This window comes from Dermacentor variabilis, chromosome 10 (assembly GCF_050947875.1).
Source record: "Dermacentor variabilis isolate Ectoservices chromosome 10, ASM5094787v1, whole genome shotgun sequence".
NCBI lineage: Eukaryota > Metazoa > Arthropoda > Arachnida > Ixodida > Ixodidae > Dermacentor > Dermacentor variabilis.
Genome location: NC_134577.1, coordinates 66,826,478 through 66,842,899, shown reverse-complemented (window position 1 = coordinate 66,842,899; position 16,422 = coordinate 66,826,478). Strand labels below are relative to the sequence as shown.

The following is a 16,422-nucleotide window of genomic DNA, read 5'->3' as shown; positions in this document are numbered from 1 at the left end:
GAACTTTGTAATGGCTGAGACCTCGTGCCGTTAGAAGGCTGCCCGCGTTAAGGCACTGACCACTCCTGGTGTTTCACCAAATACTATAAAAAATCGAACAGTGGATATTAGATTCGTGTATCGAATTATTCGGACATTCACTATCTGATTCAGTGATAATCGAGTATTCGCATACCCCTAAAATATTCTCATGACACTTGCAGATATTGCCTTGGATCTTGCATTGTTTTGTTTGTCTATGTAATACTCAATGGAATAAAACATGCACAACCAAATTTTGGATTTACTTTGTTGTATCTGACAATCCGTTGCATTAGTGTTTGTTATATTCAGGTTCAACCGCATGCAATTAACTCGTTGACGTGAAGATTTGACTTTTAGGATGAGTACGAATCACTCTTGATTATAGTGGGCCATGTGAGGACCTCTCAGTATTAGGCCCATTGACACTTCTCAGGGGGCGGTTTGCTACGGGAGTTCCTTGCTGAGCTGATGAAGACGGCCTTTGATGCAAACCGGGGCCTCTTCCGGTGCACGCATGATCGGCGTCTCTACCCGAACCCAGCTGTCGGGCAGTTGCCAGACTACGCTGACGGGCGGGCAACACGCCACTACTCCTTTGTTGGCCGTCTTCTCGGCAAGGTGGGCACTTCTTTTTTGAAGTTTATTATCACAACATAAAAAGATCCATAGGTGTCTTAGTACATGAGTGCTACAGGAAGAAGTCCCAAAGTAAATCTCGAGGGAAAAGGGGGAGGGGGGGAGGGCACCTATCAGTAGGCCTTTAATTGATTACGGGGCACATGCATGTGAATGGTGGATTTTCAGTTTGAAGCGATTCGAACTGAATACTGATTTGGGAAGAATATTTTCTAATCGAATATCGAAAAGGGGTTGTGCAGAAAAGTGGCTGCAAACATGTATACATATGAGCGACTGCAAATTGGAATTAATGACTTGTTCTGTACAAGAATGAGACCATAATTTAGCACAGTAGAACTAGTTAACTGAACATAACAATACAAAGAGGTTAATGAATAGCACAGCGTGATGCAACTGCCTTTGTGCACATAGGAAGTCAATGAGAAGAACACAGAAGTAAAACAATGCACAAATTAAGAATGTAGACTATTGCAATGACGAGAGGAAGTGTAAACAAGATACTGGGATGCCAATGCTTTTATTTTAATTAGACATCGTGGCTACACTCACCAGATGTCTCAGTGTTCATACTGTGACCAAAGACTGCGTGCACACGTGTGTCAGAAACGCATGCTGGACCTGTTACAGTGCCCCTTTCTACTCTCTGCTTGCGTCATTGCATGGCAAATATGCTTCACCACTTAACACAACTGTATTGCAGCAAAACTAATTTATGTAATCGATAACTTGCAGTTGGAAAAGTAGAAGTGTAAAGTCAAGAAGTCTTGAGCACATTCACGAGGCGTGAACTATCCCAAGACACTCATTGCGGTTCCTTTGGTGTGTCCACGACAGGCATCATGTAGATCAAGTCAAGCATGGGGTTCCAGTTAAGGTACATTTCTGAGTATGGGGGTTAGAATCAGTCTGGTTACCGCTTGCTCAGGAGTAAAACACCATTGCTGCTATGCACCATATCACGTTATCTGTTGACAAAGGGAAACTACATTGTTAATCGGTAATGTAGTGACGAAGCTTAGGAGGTTTTTAGGAGTAGCTGTGTGGGTGCAGTTTTCCTAGGACAGGGGCAGTTGAGCAGCATTAGACTCTTCAACACTGATGACGCTGCTCCACTGTACAGGCTCTCTATGAGGGAATGCTGGTGGAGCTGCCGATGGCACACTTCTTCCTAGCCAAGTTGGTGGCTTCTGGGCGTGGCGACCTCGGCCTACACCACTTGGCATCCCTTGAGCCGCTCGTCTACCGCAACCTCTTCTTCCTCAAGAGCTACAAGGGTGACGTGGCCGACCTGGGGCTGGACTTCACTGTGAGTGCTTCCTGCTGCACGCAGTTACAAGCTGCTAGATTGGGTGTGTAAGTTTGATCCGAAGTGATTCGGGCTCGAGAGAAAGGAACATTACGGGACAGGTTGCATTATTGCCAATCGCTGATCCTCCTGTGTCAATTGCATCATGTGTTGTCATGCCTTCAGACAGCAAATGTGCTGCCTTCCTAGCTGAGGCATGAAAGCACCAGGGCAACACCATGCAACAGCGTTTAGATAAAGTTGCATCTGACGCTAAAGTGCATTCATTATGCCGTTAAATCTCAATAAAATGAACTGCAATACATATACAGTCAAACCCACTTATAAAATTATTGAAGTGCCACGAAAATCCATTGTTATAACTCAGTTGCATAAAAAAAAATCCAAATGGAGGATGGCGTAGCTGTTTCAAGAAAACTATAATGGCAGAGAGGCCAGTTCCTCTCCACCACCTTCCGCCATCCCGCTTCTGATTGTGTTGACTCGTTTAACTGTTTAACTCTGCTTCCTGCGCATTCCGATCACATGTTGTTAACAAGCCACAGCTCTTGGCGTTCAAGAATGCATTGCATTGCATTAACAACTGCAAAGAGAGGTCACGGGCGGCAAGTGACATACGAGCTCCACCGAGGCATCGCTTTGGTGGCCCCCAAAAGGCACCTTTTAAAGAATGTGAAAAGGTTGCCGTGGCAGAATGTCAGCTTAAAAAATCCAGAAGAAACGCTGGGTCGTGATCGCCACAAGCATCTCGCCACCTACTTCCCACTGGCTTCCACGAGACACCCGCATGTCTGTCAGCCATGCTTGCTTTACACGAAGCTTGCCAATCCTTTTCCAAGGCATCCAGGTGCTCTACGTTGTGAAGTGGAAGGTCCCTCACGAAAACAAGCCCATGAGGGACTGAATCATCTACAGGACCTACCGCGTGGACAATGTTGAGGCAGCCTGCCCTACCGCGTCAGCGCTGCTGTCGTGACCATCACTGTCGCTATCCAATGCAAGCATGTTCGCGACAATCGCCTCGACGGTTAGAAGCACTTCATTTCCAAATCTATAGCAGTGTGCCTTCTTTTCACTTGCAACGTCGTGCATTGCTGATGATCAGTGGCCGGATCAGCCATCTTCCATTTTGGCAGCAAGTCAAATGAGGCTGCGAAACAACAAGGCCAGGAACGAGTTCGACGCAACAAACAAAGACAAGCGCATGTGATTTAATTCGTTCGCAGAATTGCTCAGAATGAGGGCCATAGAATAAAGAACCAACTGTGAGGGCCCAGCAAGCAAGCTGAGAGCAGCACCGGTAGCATTGTCAGTGCAGTTGGAGAGGTCCATTCGTGTTTTGGAGGGTGGCGCGGCACAGAGCTCTGGGTGCAGCCCATTTGTGTTTTGAGGGATAGTAGGGCAACAGGAGAGACCTGTGCGAGGCTGCCGTGCATCTCTCATGGAGAGATGCACGGTGGTGGTGCATCTCTCTGGTGATGCATCTCTCATGGTGGTGGGCAATCGTGCATTTGCAGTGTGTCTACCAACCAGGAAAACCGCGAAAACCGGGAATTCTCAGGGATTTTGAGTAGTCTGGAAAAAGTCAGGGAAAACTCAGGGAATTTGGGCCTCTATCAGGGAAAATTAGCGGCAATTTTATTGACAGGGTCGAAAGTCCGGTAATGCTGGCTCGAGTAACAGACAGGAATCGTGATGAATCGTCTTTGACGCCCTGACGTTGGCTGGAGGAGTTGCAAGTGTACAGTCAACGACCGACTTTCCGGATTCCCGATAATTTGGACGGCTTCGCGGCACCGCCATGTACCCCATAGAGTCAACGTATCAGAAAGTGTCAAATTTCCGACGCAAGAACTCTTTGCCGTCTGATTTTCCGGACGTTTTGCCGTGACCGCAGGTCCGAAACGGCAATAATCAAAGGCACCACCGCTGCCATTTTGATTACTTCGCCACCTCGAACCGGCACTCTCGCACGCAGATCCGCTGGCAGCCGTTGCCGCCACTGCGGCAACGCTAGGCCTAGCTGCTTTGACGTTCGCTATGAAGCTTCTTGCCGTTGGATGCCGAGTTTTTTATTGCAAGAATTAGCTGCTGTCAGCAATGGCACGGACTCCGCCTTTGTGGTCCTCGCGATTGGCTTAGAAACTTGGAAAACATAGCGCGTTGCATAATGCCGGTTCCTGAAAGTCAGCTTCGCCTTTGTACAGAAATGTTACTCTGTGAAGAATACGCAAAAGTATTGCAGTGAAGCATAACGAGCGTGGGAAGGGGCTATTGCCACGGAACGCAGTATGTATTCCTTAATTATACACGCGTGCACCCGGTATTTCCTGTCACAGTACGAGCACCGATATGCCTGATATGTGCACCGACAGGCCTTCAGAGCGTTTTCGAACGTGCCTGTGGCGGTTTGAGCCCCTAAAGGCACTAAATGACACGCATTTATTTTTTTTCCAACTGGCCCTTGGGAGTTCGAAAAATTGGCCGTAGACTGTGCAACTGACCAAGATGCTTCAAATGGTCTTTGGGGCGAACGAGTGGCGGAAGGAAAACAAGAACAGAAATGACCTACGCATTGAGGAATAAACAGGAAAGGGAGCTTGCTGCCGCCGTTTTGAAGGAGCTTGCGCTCAAAAAATTAAGTTTTGGCTAATGCCGAGATGCAAGTGTCCCTCATCCAAACGAAAATAAACTCGTTGAAGCAGTGAAACACAACACTCAAGAGTCGTGCGCGGGCTGAGAGTATGTCAGGACAGTTGAGGTTGACTTACGAGCTGTTGAGAGAGAATCTCAATTGTGACAGAGTTTGGGCCTCATACCACTGAGCTTGCTATCAGTTGATAGAAATAGCTCATATTCGAAAATATTTGCTTTTATATCCACATCCTTTTTATTCATATTTGAGAATGTCCGACTCCATTTGCAATTTTTTTCGAAGACATTTTATTTGCTGTGCATTTTACTAACCCCCTTCTATTCTCTTTTTGAATAACATAAACACTACTCCTTAGTATTCAAATTAGGTTAAGTCGCTTTCTAAAATTTTTTTCTATAGCTTACTAGAGAGTGACAGCACCGGGCGATATGGTTTCAGCCCGTCTTGACATAAAACGTAGTTCTGCATCACTCAGGGAAATTTGCAATGGCACTCAGGGAAAACCTGGAAAACTCAGGGAATTTGGAAATGTCAACTTGGTAGACACCCTGATTTGCTCACATTTCACTTTTTCTTCCTTCTTTTCAAGGATTTTGCATTCCATTACCTTTCGGCATGGACACCCAGCAGCCAGACTTCATTGTTATGAGTGATAATGCGGCATGGGGACATTGTAGTAAGCGGGTTATTTTCCCATGGAAGACATACAAAAGTTGACGGTGCAGCAGCTTTTCATTGTTAGAACCGATATATTGTTAAAATCAGCATTGCTATAACCGAGTTCGACGGTAGCAGTATTCTCGATATAACAAAAGTATTTAACTTTTTATAACTCCTTGTCCACAGAATGCCATGTATGTTGGACCTCAATATAACGGAGTGTTCTTATACACGATTTCAGTATAACGAAATTTCACTGCTGCCACGAAGAAATATCAAAGTAATGAATTGAATTCAACCACTTCATTATCTGCATCTGCAGAAGTTTTCATTTAATGTCTCGGAATTCCTTTGAGACCACAGTGAAGTTTCATTATACAGTCAACGACCGATAATTCGGATTCCAGGAGCAACTTAAGTCTGAACTATAGAATGTCCATAAAAACTAATGTATCAAAAAAAATTTTATTTACGTTTTAAGACCCCTGGGCAAGGAATAAGTGGTCGATTCATTGCTGCACGCACTTCTGCTTATGTACAACCATGTACACCTGTATTTCTGCCAGTTTTGTGCTGTTGCTGTAGGCTCATGCAAGGACTGGAAAGGCTTGAGTCAGATCCGCATGTGGAGGCTTCGGAGCATGGAGCACACAGCGCTTCATCGTCTGACTTAGAGTTGCTGTTTGACAGTGGGAGAACTTGCTCAATTATTTCGTCATCGTTCAGTTCGGCACACAACAACACCGCATCGTCTGCAAAGTCTTCAAATGTAACGGCGGCAAAAATCAGCACACCGCGGCCTAGCAGGTCATCAATGATGTCCGCATTTGAGCTCGTTGTGGTAGGCGGCAGTTGAGGCTCGTCAGTTGCCGAGTTGGGCTTATTCGGACTGCGAGGGCACCTGCATTGGTGCCATGTGACGCGGCCTGTCGCGTCAGAAAGGCTTCTTGGAGCCAGCAGAGCACTGTCTGGAACGCAAACTAGACAAACAATACGCCATTCGAAAGGCAAACTCATCAAGCAGAATGGTGACAGCAGCCCATGCACGGGGTTGCTGGAATAGCTGGAAGAGGATGTGATGATCGCGATGTTGATGCGACCTATAATTCAGACATAGCCTCCAAGATTGGCATTTGCAGTTAATTTTCTGAGGCGTGGGGCTCTGATCAACGCAAAGCCTCAGAGATTACCATCTAGTGTGTAATCTCTGAGGCCATATTTGATAGCTTGCCTCTGTGAGGCCATACTCGATGTCTTGTCGAGGTTGCCAGAGGAGATAATGGCAGCAGAGTTGGCGCAAGCTACAGCCACGGAGAGTCCGGATAATGGAATGTAGGGCCAGCGGCTGTCCGAAATATAGGTTGTCTTTACACAATAGGTCTATGGGGCCGTTGGCATTGCCGCGAAACTGTCCATATTACCGAGCATGTCTGGATTAGTGGTGTCCGATTTATCGGTCCGCGACTGTATTGAAATTGTGTATAAACACGCTTCGTTATATTGTGGTTCTAAATACAAGGTGTTTTATAGACGAGGAGTTATAAAAAATTAAATACTTTGTTATGTCGAGAATTTCGTTATATTGAAGTTCGTTATATCGAGTTACGATGGCATTATGTATATGATGAACAGGTAAAGAAATCGCTGAGATTCGCACAGGCAAACACAAACTAATGTTTTACACGGCCTTTGGTGTCCTTTTGAGGAAATTGTTGTTGTGACGTTCTTCTTTTTTTTTTTTTTGCACACAATTGACGTGTGTGGAGTTTCATGTGTGCAAGATGTGTGCTGGTGTTCTTCCAGGTGGTGACAAGTCAGCTGGGCAACAGCACGGTGGAGGAGCTGAAGCCCAACGGCGCCACAATTCCAGTGACAGCCGCAAATCGCATTGAGTACATGCACCTGCTTGCAGACCACTTGCTCAACGCTCAGCTGCGGCAGCAGTGCCTCGCATTCCGGCAGGTAGGCACAAATTAGCGTGCACCTTACGCACATCCCGCATAGAAGAATGTGTCGCTGGGCTGGTCGGTTTGTACTTGCAAGGTTTTAGCAAGCACACGCTTTCCATGAGAAGGGAAGAGAGCTTCCTTACTTTCTGTGCATGCTGTCTGCTTTCAATAAAAAAAATTTTGCAGTGAGTAGTGCCTGTCCTCTGTCTGACTGATATGCTACGTAAAAAGCGCAAGATGTGCTTGTGCAAGACATATTTGCATTTTTTAACAAACGCGCACTTTGCGCATGGACAAAAGGGAGACAGCCAAAAGATAGGCGCTACTCACAACTAAAGTTTTTTAAGAGCAGACGGAGTGACCATAAACAATTTTTGTGCAAAGTACACACTGATTAAAACCTGTAAGTATGTCTTGCACAAGTACATCTTACATTTGTTCCTGCCTATTACGTGGCTTGGTCAAGATTGTGTCACTATCATTGCACTCTATTCGACGAGCACTATTGCTTTCTGTGTGCTGCATAGTACAAATTCAAAGTCTGTCAGAATGGGAGAAGTATTCTGATTAAGTCGATTGTTAATCATGTGAAAGGGAGGATAATCCTGGAAATGAAGTGCAAAAGTTCATGGCACATATTAGCTTAATGTCCTTATTTTACGAGATATGCCACTGTCCAAGTAGTCATCCATTTCTGCTTATTGTTGACTAACTTCACTATGTTCGCTATTGATTTTGTTTGCTCAGGGTGTAATTGAGCTGCCAGTTCGCTCAAAAGCAGTGTATACCTCGGCGGGCAGGAAATGTACCTGCACAACCTTGTAAACAAGTTATCATTACCATTGTGGAAGTGCTTGCTTTGGAAGTTTGAGACATCCAGAGTCGTGTTCCCAGCCGACTTTGCACAGCGTTTCAGTATCTTTCAGTATCTCATCGTCTCTTTTAGTATCAGTGCCGCCGTGGTTGTGAAAGGTACGTGCTGCAATGGCTAGGTAGCTATGGCGTCGTGCCTCTGAGCACTAGGTTGCAAGCTCAATTCCTGGCCGTGGTGGATGCATTTCAATGAGGGCAAAATGCAAACAGGCTCGTGTGCTTAGTTTTATGTGCGCATTAATTAGAGAATCCCAGGGGGTCAAAATGAATCAGGAGCCCTTCGCTGTGATGTCACACATAGCACCAGTTTTGAAATGGGGCATTAAACTTAATGAATGAACGCATAAGAATGCTAGGCTGTGTGCATGTTGCCTACGACGAGGAGCATACCTACATCGCCGGTTGGGATGGTGCACAAGCGCCAACTGCTGAATGATGCGCCCATGGCGTGCACGTGCAGGGCTTGGAGGAGCTCCTGCCAGGCCACTGGCTGCGCCTGTTCGCACCGCATGAGCTCCAGGTGCTGATATCGGGCGCCCAGAGCCCGGTCGACCTGGAGGATTTGCGTGAGCACACCCATTACGAGGGCGGCTACAGCGCTACGCACCCCGTTGTCCAGGCCTTCTGGCGCGTCCTGGCGAGCTTCGACGAGCGCCAACGGCGCCTCCTCCTCAAGTTTGTCACCAGCTGCTCGCGGCCACCCCTGCTGGGATTCAAGGTGCACGCACCATGTAGCATGTGCACGTCCTTTGCACCTTTATAGACGAGCCATGGGCTTATACAGAGAAAAGAGAAAGAGTGGAAGTGGGTGGGGGAGAGCGTCGTGCAAATTTGCCGTGATTCTCCCGATATAAGAATCTTTGACAGATGACAAATCAGGCCGAACCTGATAACCTGATAATGAAACAGTGCCTCCTCTTTTTCTGGCACTGTCAACCTGCACAGCTCCAGTGATGGCTATGTGCGAGTGTTGGTCAAGTCACATGATGCACAGTCCATGTTTTCATCTGTTGCGAAGATTGGCACGTGCAACAGCACCAATTTTTTCCGCTCCAGTCACAGCACGTAAAACAAGTTTTATAGGTGGTCAGAATCTATGCAGTACCGCATGTCACATGCACCGTGAGGCCCCTCGTGCTCTTTACGACTCTCCTGTTGTAAAGATGGGGAAGTCCTTCTACATTTTGCAGTAAAACGTCGTTAAACCATACCCGCTTAAACAGCGGTTTTGTTTTAAAAGTAGTAAAGTTAAATCTCTGACTCAGCGGCCATTGAACAGAATGCGTTTTGTATCCGCGTAAACTGCACCAGCTTATTGCATACGTATTGTTTAACACGTAGTGTTCCCACTTTTCGTCACGAAATCACGGCGGTACGTCAGCCTGGCAGAACAACGAGCCTCAGAGATCGGAACGGCCTACAAGTGCAAATGCAGAGGGTGCTTGGAAGGGTGAAGCCACATCAATATCACTTCGGCGCCGTGCCAGAGTTGGAGCATTGTGGCCCGTGTTGTGGTGCCGTGCAAGCTAGGACAAAAACCTGGTGCTCAGCATAGAAAAAATATTGGACATTGTTCGTACTGTCGAACGTGGCACGAAGAAGTTGGTGCTGGCATGCGAGAGGGATCTGCTGTTGACTACGGTGTGTGGCATTTGGAACGCGAAGGAGAAGTTGGTCAGCAATGCTGCTGCAACCGCAAAAATACGTCTGCTACGAGGTCTGACTTTTCAAGGTTTGACTTTTCGCCATTGTTGCCTCTGTTATTGTTGAAGTGTTGCCTAACAACAGTGATGAGGACAACACGGAAAGCGAAAGTCTGGGCGATTGAGGTCCGACAGTGGCAGATGCTGAGCATTACGTCAGCCTCATGCGGGTGTTTTCCGAGGAGAGGGGGCTGGCAGAAAAGCTGGCTTGTAGCTTGAGCGAGTTTGCGGCTGCCATCGTTGCTGCTAGCCCGCCGCGGCATCAAACGAAAATAACAGACTTTTACCGCGCGAAGTGAATAAATACTGCTTGTTTTCTGCCTTCTCATCACACTCTCTCGTAGTTCTAATTTTGACAAGTGGGTAATCTCATGCTATTTTGGTTAAGCAGTACTACCGTTTAGTACATACTTTTTCAAAGTTCCGGCCAACTACGGTTTAACGTCGTTTCACTGTACAAGAAAACTGGCAAGTAAAACGTAATAAGCTATAAAAGATTGCCATAAAACACAGGTCCACTGTTAAACTGAGATCTTAATTCTTATTTTGTACAAGATAATGTCAGGGGAAAATTCAGTTGATTCTATTCAGCAGATATTCTACTGGCAAAAAAATATTTTTCATGCCTTCATATACTGGAACTGAGCTGTCATCATTGGTGTCTTGTTAACTTAGAGTTTCCTTTAATAAGAGTAGACTGTACTGTATAGCTTGATTTTTATGTACTTAATTTACCGATAGCTTGCTGTACATTGTTGTTGTGCAATGCTAGGAGATTCTCAAGCATGTGCTGCATTGTGTGTTCATGCCAAAAATTTGTAACCAACAAATTTTTTGAAAAATTTTCTGATATTCTATATTCGATTCATTTAGTTCGAACTCTACTATTCAGTACTCGCACACCCTTAACATAAATTTTTGCTGTCCAGTTTTTCTCCAAAACACAGACGGGTTTTCCTATCTTTACAGTGGGTGGGTTGTCATAGGCCAATCTCTACGACAGACAAAAGCGCAGACTGCACATTATATGACTCAATCACCACTCTGTACATAGCCATCGTTGGTGCTGTCCATGTGGGCAAATATGATATTTAAGACCCCTGATTATTCAAACCTTTTAGCGGTTGCAGTCGAGTCCCACTTATCGATTGATGACTGTAGGTTTGCATCGATTCAGCACTACACTAACTCTAGTCACTGATGCCTGATGAAGCAGCGCCGATTAGACCTAAAAGCCTAGGCAGTGTGACTGTGACGAAAATTTGGCGCTGGCCGACGTGTTAATGGGCCACAAGCCGTTGTGGAATGCTTGCAGCTAACATGTTCGTATGGGTGGGTAATCAGTGATTGGTCCGAAGATCACACGTACAATTTAGATCGATGGCTGTTGAAGTGGCGTTTAGTTCATCGCCGCATATGCAACGCAATCTGCATGCTTTCCGGTGGGTACAACATCAGCACGAACTTCGCACTTTCCCCAAAATACATGCTGCTTTTGTTGCCCTTCCCTCTGTCCACACAACATTATCATTCCAATCGGTCCTGCCAGCCTGGACAAGCATTGTACCCGCAGACAAAAGCGCAGACTGCACATTATATGACTCAATCACCACTCTGTACATAGCCATCGTTGTGAATTGTAGTGTCCGAGCGCTGTGTGCACAATCCCCACATTGGGCCAATGTTGGTGAGCACGTGCAATAGGGCAAAGGTGCATGCAGAGAGAGTCTGTGACGTCAGCTAGGGTGGCCCATCTGCTCTGTGCCCATTTTGCTCCACAAATAACAAAGTGAGGCACTTGCTTGCATGACATCGAGCACGAGGAGCTCCGCAGAGCATGCGACACTGCGCAGACCTCCACGTCAAATGTACGAAATATTTGAAAAATCTAGTAATAAATATATACAATTCGTGAATCTAATGATCTAAATGTTCACTATTCAATTCGATTCGGTGAAATTCGAGTATTGGCACATCCCGACTAAAGAGCCTAGAGAAACCTCTCATGCTTCAGTCATGAATGAAAAATAGTGCGTCGTGTATGAAAGAAAGATGTAGTTATGCATTGTGCAATTAGATGTAACACTGTCTCGTATTTTTATAACAAAACATGTGACATGATTATTATATGGAAGGTGTCGCAGACGTACACCTAAATAATACCACCGAATGAGCAGATTGACGCATTTCTGTGACCAGCGGCAACGTCACACTGCTTGCACTTGCAACCTCAACATAGCATGACACATAGTGGAAGCATAAAAGTGCACAGATAATGCGATTTGACAAGACCTTATGTCAACAAGTTGTAATTGATGAAGCAGTTTTTACATAGAAAGTGTTACTGATGCGCACTGCGAAAGCTACAGAGTAAATTTACTACAACTGTGTGCACTACTTTCATAGCTTCCGCTGTGTTGCCTGCCATGTGCGAAACAGACTGTAACCGTTGTGCATTTGTTATGCCTCACACCAGGACCTGGTACCCCAATTCTGCATTCACTCGGCCGGCCCGGAGCCGGGGCGCCTTCCCACTGCGTCAACGTGCATGAACCTGCTCAAGCTACCTGAGATCGCCGATGAGGCACAACTGCGTGAAAAGCTGCTCTATGCCATCGAGTCGGGTGCTGGCTTTGAGCTCAGCTAACAGCAATGGGCGCCACTCCAAGTCGTGAGAAGAGGCGTTGAACAAACAGCGTGTTCAGGTTGTGCCGGGGCGCTTAGTGGCTCGCCATTGTGCACCACTGCAGCTCGCGAATGGCTTGCCGGTGGTTTGCCAGTGGCTTGCCAGTGCTCGCTACGCAGACGTACCTCACGGAGGTTGCAAAGCAGCATTCCAATGCCAGCAGCGCCTCCCTGCTTGTGATATAAATGGGGGGCCAGAAGTTGGGGGTGTGGCCTCTGAAACCAAACTACGAACTGACTGCTACAAAAAGCGCACGTTTTACCGCCAGCTGATGATGTATAAAAGAAATAAAGATTTATGAACTGCGTAGCTCGCTACTCTTCTTTAAAACGTGTTCGTGGCATACTACAATCGAACCTCGTTATAACGAGGTCGCATTGGCTATGCAAATACCTTCATTATATCCAATATTTGTTATAAGCATAGAGGCAGATATAGGCAAAAAAAAGAATGATCATGTTTGTGCAGAAGAAACGCTAGCAGGGTGCATCCAATGGACCAGCAACAGGCCTATGGATGTTGATGGCCCGTCACCATCTTTTCTTTGTCAATATGAAGCACGGGAGTAATAATAAATACCATATTTTTCTGCATATAACCCGCATCCTTATATAACCTACATCCCGAATTACAGCATCCGGGAAAGAAAGAAAAGATATCTAAGGACATAACCTGCAGAAGCGAATGCACACAACAATGCTAAAGTCTTTATAAAAAACACTCTCATACATACCTGCCAACTTCTGAACTGTAGAATTTGTAAAGTTCTCCTGTAGGCAGGGGATGGCAAAAGGAAAGGCAGTAGATAACTTTTTTTTTTTGTTAAGCTTTCCTTGAGCATATGTCCTTTCGGGAATATGCACTTCAGTAACAAGGACTCTACCTCAGTGCAGCATGCAAAGCAGCAGCAATCTTTGAATGGCATATAATCACAAGCATCAAAGTGTTTCTAGATAAGTGACCATTTGAGCAACTTAGCTGTTCCCAATTTTACCTGCTTCTAGAACTTGTTGGTATAAACTTGCTCGAGGCAAGTATCCCCTTTGCATCCTTTCACCATCAGAAAGGTTGCAGTGGAAGGCACAGTGATCGACATGCAATAAAATTTCGCAAACAATTTTTCGAAATACTTGTCACAACATTTGTTAAATTGTAAAACAAGCCCGAATTCGTGAACAAGAAAATTCGGGAGAGTTGGCAGGTATGGTCTCGCAGATGCATGACTCTTCCACATGGTATCTTTGGCCAGTGGCTCTGTTTTCTACCTCTTCCAAAGCTGATAATCTGCTAGGCTCTACAGGACTGCTGTCGAGCGAAGCTCTTGTGATGCGTATTGTGGTTTGCCGGCACCGTATGCAGTATTATCCAACTTCTAATAGTAGAAATGCATAATGGCAGTCTGAAAAGACGAGAATGGCCAACATGAAAGGGGGGAGAGGGAGCTTCAACACAGGGTAGGGTTCACCAGGAGATAATGAAACATTTGATGGTGAAGAACTTGGCCTGGAAGTGTGGCTTCACATCAGCACCGCATGCTGCCATGAAGGAACACCTATAATTTGCATCCTGACTTCACTGTTCAATTTTTTTTTATTTCTGGTGCAGGTTACATGAACAAAAATATGGTACATATGCATGCTTTGCATCGCCACAGATACACAATCATGCGATTGGTGTTAGCACGTAGGATTCGCAAGTTTGGCTTTCCAACTGCGGTACAACCTGTTACAACCAGCCAAGCCGCTGGCAAAAACGTGTGCTCATACAGTATGCGACATTTCAAGTGCTGATGTTGAGTTTTGTCACCGGCACATTTTTTGGAGACGGGAAGGCCCACATGGGGGTGGATCTGAACTTACTACGGCTATTAGTTTAGCCTGCGGGTTTGATGTCGTACTTGGTCGCTGATGATGTCTACAGGTGCGAACGTATTGACGGCAAGCTTCCCATGATGCCTAGCCACTTTTCTTAGACTGCTAGGCCTATCCAGCGCCATTCGTCAGGAGTCTGCAACCAAACTCATGTGCCATTCATCCCAATGAAAACTTCTTTCATGGCCACTGTGTTTGCAGCATTGTGCAGGAAGTTCATGCCCAAAATGCCTTGCGGCATCCGGTATTTAGATCATTAGTATTATTCTAGTGCTAGGGATAGGTGGTGCTGCCAAAGGGAAGTCCGAAAAATCAGGCGTCTGAAAAAGCTGTCTGCGGCTTGTGGGGATGCGCGACCCTCGCGCCTCCCCTGATGTTTTTCCCGCATAGCGCGTCTCCTGTATTCCGGCTTCGCCGCGTGGCCTGCGTGATGCCCGCGGCGGTCGATGTGGTTGGGGCGCAGTGTGAGAGATGGCACGAGTGTTGCGCTGCTAACGCCGCCGACAGGCGAGGTTACTTGGGCGCTGGGAGACAAGGTGCTTCCGCTTTTCCCGGCGGGTCGGGGAACAGCGTGGACGTCCCGCGCGCCGACCCATGCTTCTGCGAGACCGCCTCGCATGGCTGCGTTGGAACGCGCCACCGTCCACGTGACCGTACACGCGAATGACGAGGCGTTGGGATCCAGCATGGGGCGAACATATTCGCTCGCGATGCGTTTGCGGTGAGTCGGACTTCTAGATTTGTCGCGCGCCCATCGGCATGTTTTGTGGATAGCAACTCGGGTAGCAGGCATTGATCTATGAAAGGTGCAATAAATGCCCTTGTGATTGTTTGTATTACTGTGTTGTCGTTCCTTAGTCCCAAGAGCACGGGTGAGAGACCCCACAGGCTGTATTCGACATTTTTGTTACCAGAATATGCATTTTGAGGCACATGCAAACATTCTCCTCGCTCTAAATGATATTGAGTAAAGTACCGCATTTTTGGTTTCATAGCAGTAGAATACTCCATTGAAATAATACATAGCCAACCAAATGTTATGTTTATGTTATATCTGATAGTTTGCTATGTCCACATTCGTTAAATTGAGGTTTGGCTGTATAACGAATATATATAAATTATTAGATATAACAAAGTAAATTTAAAATTTTGTTGGTCATGCATTATTTCAATGAGTATTCTGCTAGAGTACTAGTAAATAGAGTATTACCCTGGTAATCTGAATTTCATGGTACCGAAAAAAATGTCCAAATTAACCAAATGTCATGTTATTGAGTTACTAACGAAACAATAGGCAAATTCTTACTAGATCTATATGCCATTAGTATTTTCTATGCAAATTGCAAGCTCTGCTTCTGTCTTGTACATCATGAACACAAAAGCTGTAAATGGTATTCTCTCGTGTGTCGTGACTGATAAGAGCTCATGGTAATGAGAGCTGTCCAACTTCCTTCACAACGTGATAGCACTACAAAGTTCACATCTTTGCCCAAGTAGACATCTTTTCCACTGCTGCGCATAGGTTGGCAGAATAAATGAACTCATTTACACTCGCTGAACCTTTTCCTCGACCTGTGTACTCCCACTTATCAACACTCGCTCACACCCTTTAATACTGGCTCTCTCATACTCACACTGGCAACCAGTGACGCTCATATTCATGTCAACTCGTGCTCACCGGCACTTACCTTCAGACTTATGTCCGCTCACTCTCGCCAGTAGTCGCTCACATTCGTACTCGAATCCACTCAAACTCACCGTTGCCGACTGTCGTTGATACTTGCGTCGACCTTCACTCATCTGCATACTTATGTCCACAATCACCGGCACTCAATCCCGTTCATACCTATGTCCGATCACTCCTTTCATCACTTAATCATACTCTATCGAAAATGTGTTAAAGTGATATGGAGCAAATGTGAGCCAACGTACTCATGAGTGAATATGCTAATCTACGCTACTGCGTGCATGTCCCGATTATATTTTCATCAGTGAGCTGGTTTTGACGGCAGTGTGCAGACTAATGTAGAATTGCTTTTCATTGTTACTGGCTTC

At 46.0% G+C, this 16,422-nt stretch overlaps 1 protein-coding gene across 2 annotated transcripts in view; it reads left to right on the top strand.

The window, feature by feature from the left end:
- Window positions 1-12,805, top strand: part of LOC142560673 (ubiquitin-protein ligase E3C) — a 69,215-nt gene extending 56,410 nt beyond the window's left edge. For both annotated transcript variants that reach the window (XM_075672924.1, XM_075672922.1), the window contains exons 17-21: window positions 458-642; window positions 1,784-1,969; window positions 7,089-7,247; window positions 8,568-8,825; window positions 12,287-12,805. In XM_075672924.1, the coding sequence (XP_075529039.1) occupies window positions 458-642; window positions 1,784-1,969; window positions 7,089-7,247; window positions 8,568-8,825; window positions 12,287-12,457 (959 nt within the window). In that variant the 3' untranslated portion in view covers window positions 12,458-12,805. The remainder of the gene's footprint in view (window positions 1-457; window positions 643-1,783; window positions 1,970-7,088; window positions 7,248-8,567; window positions 8,826-12,286) is intronic.
- The last annotated feature ends 3,617 nt before the right edge of the window (window positions 12,806-16,422 follow it).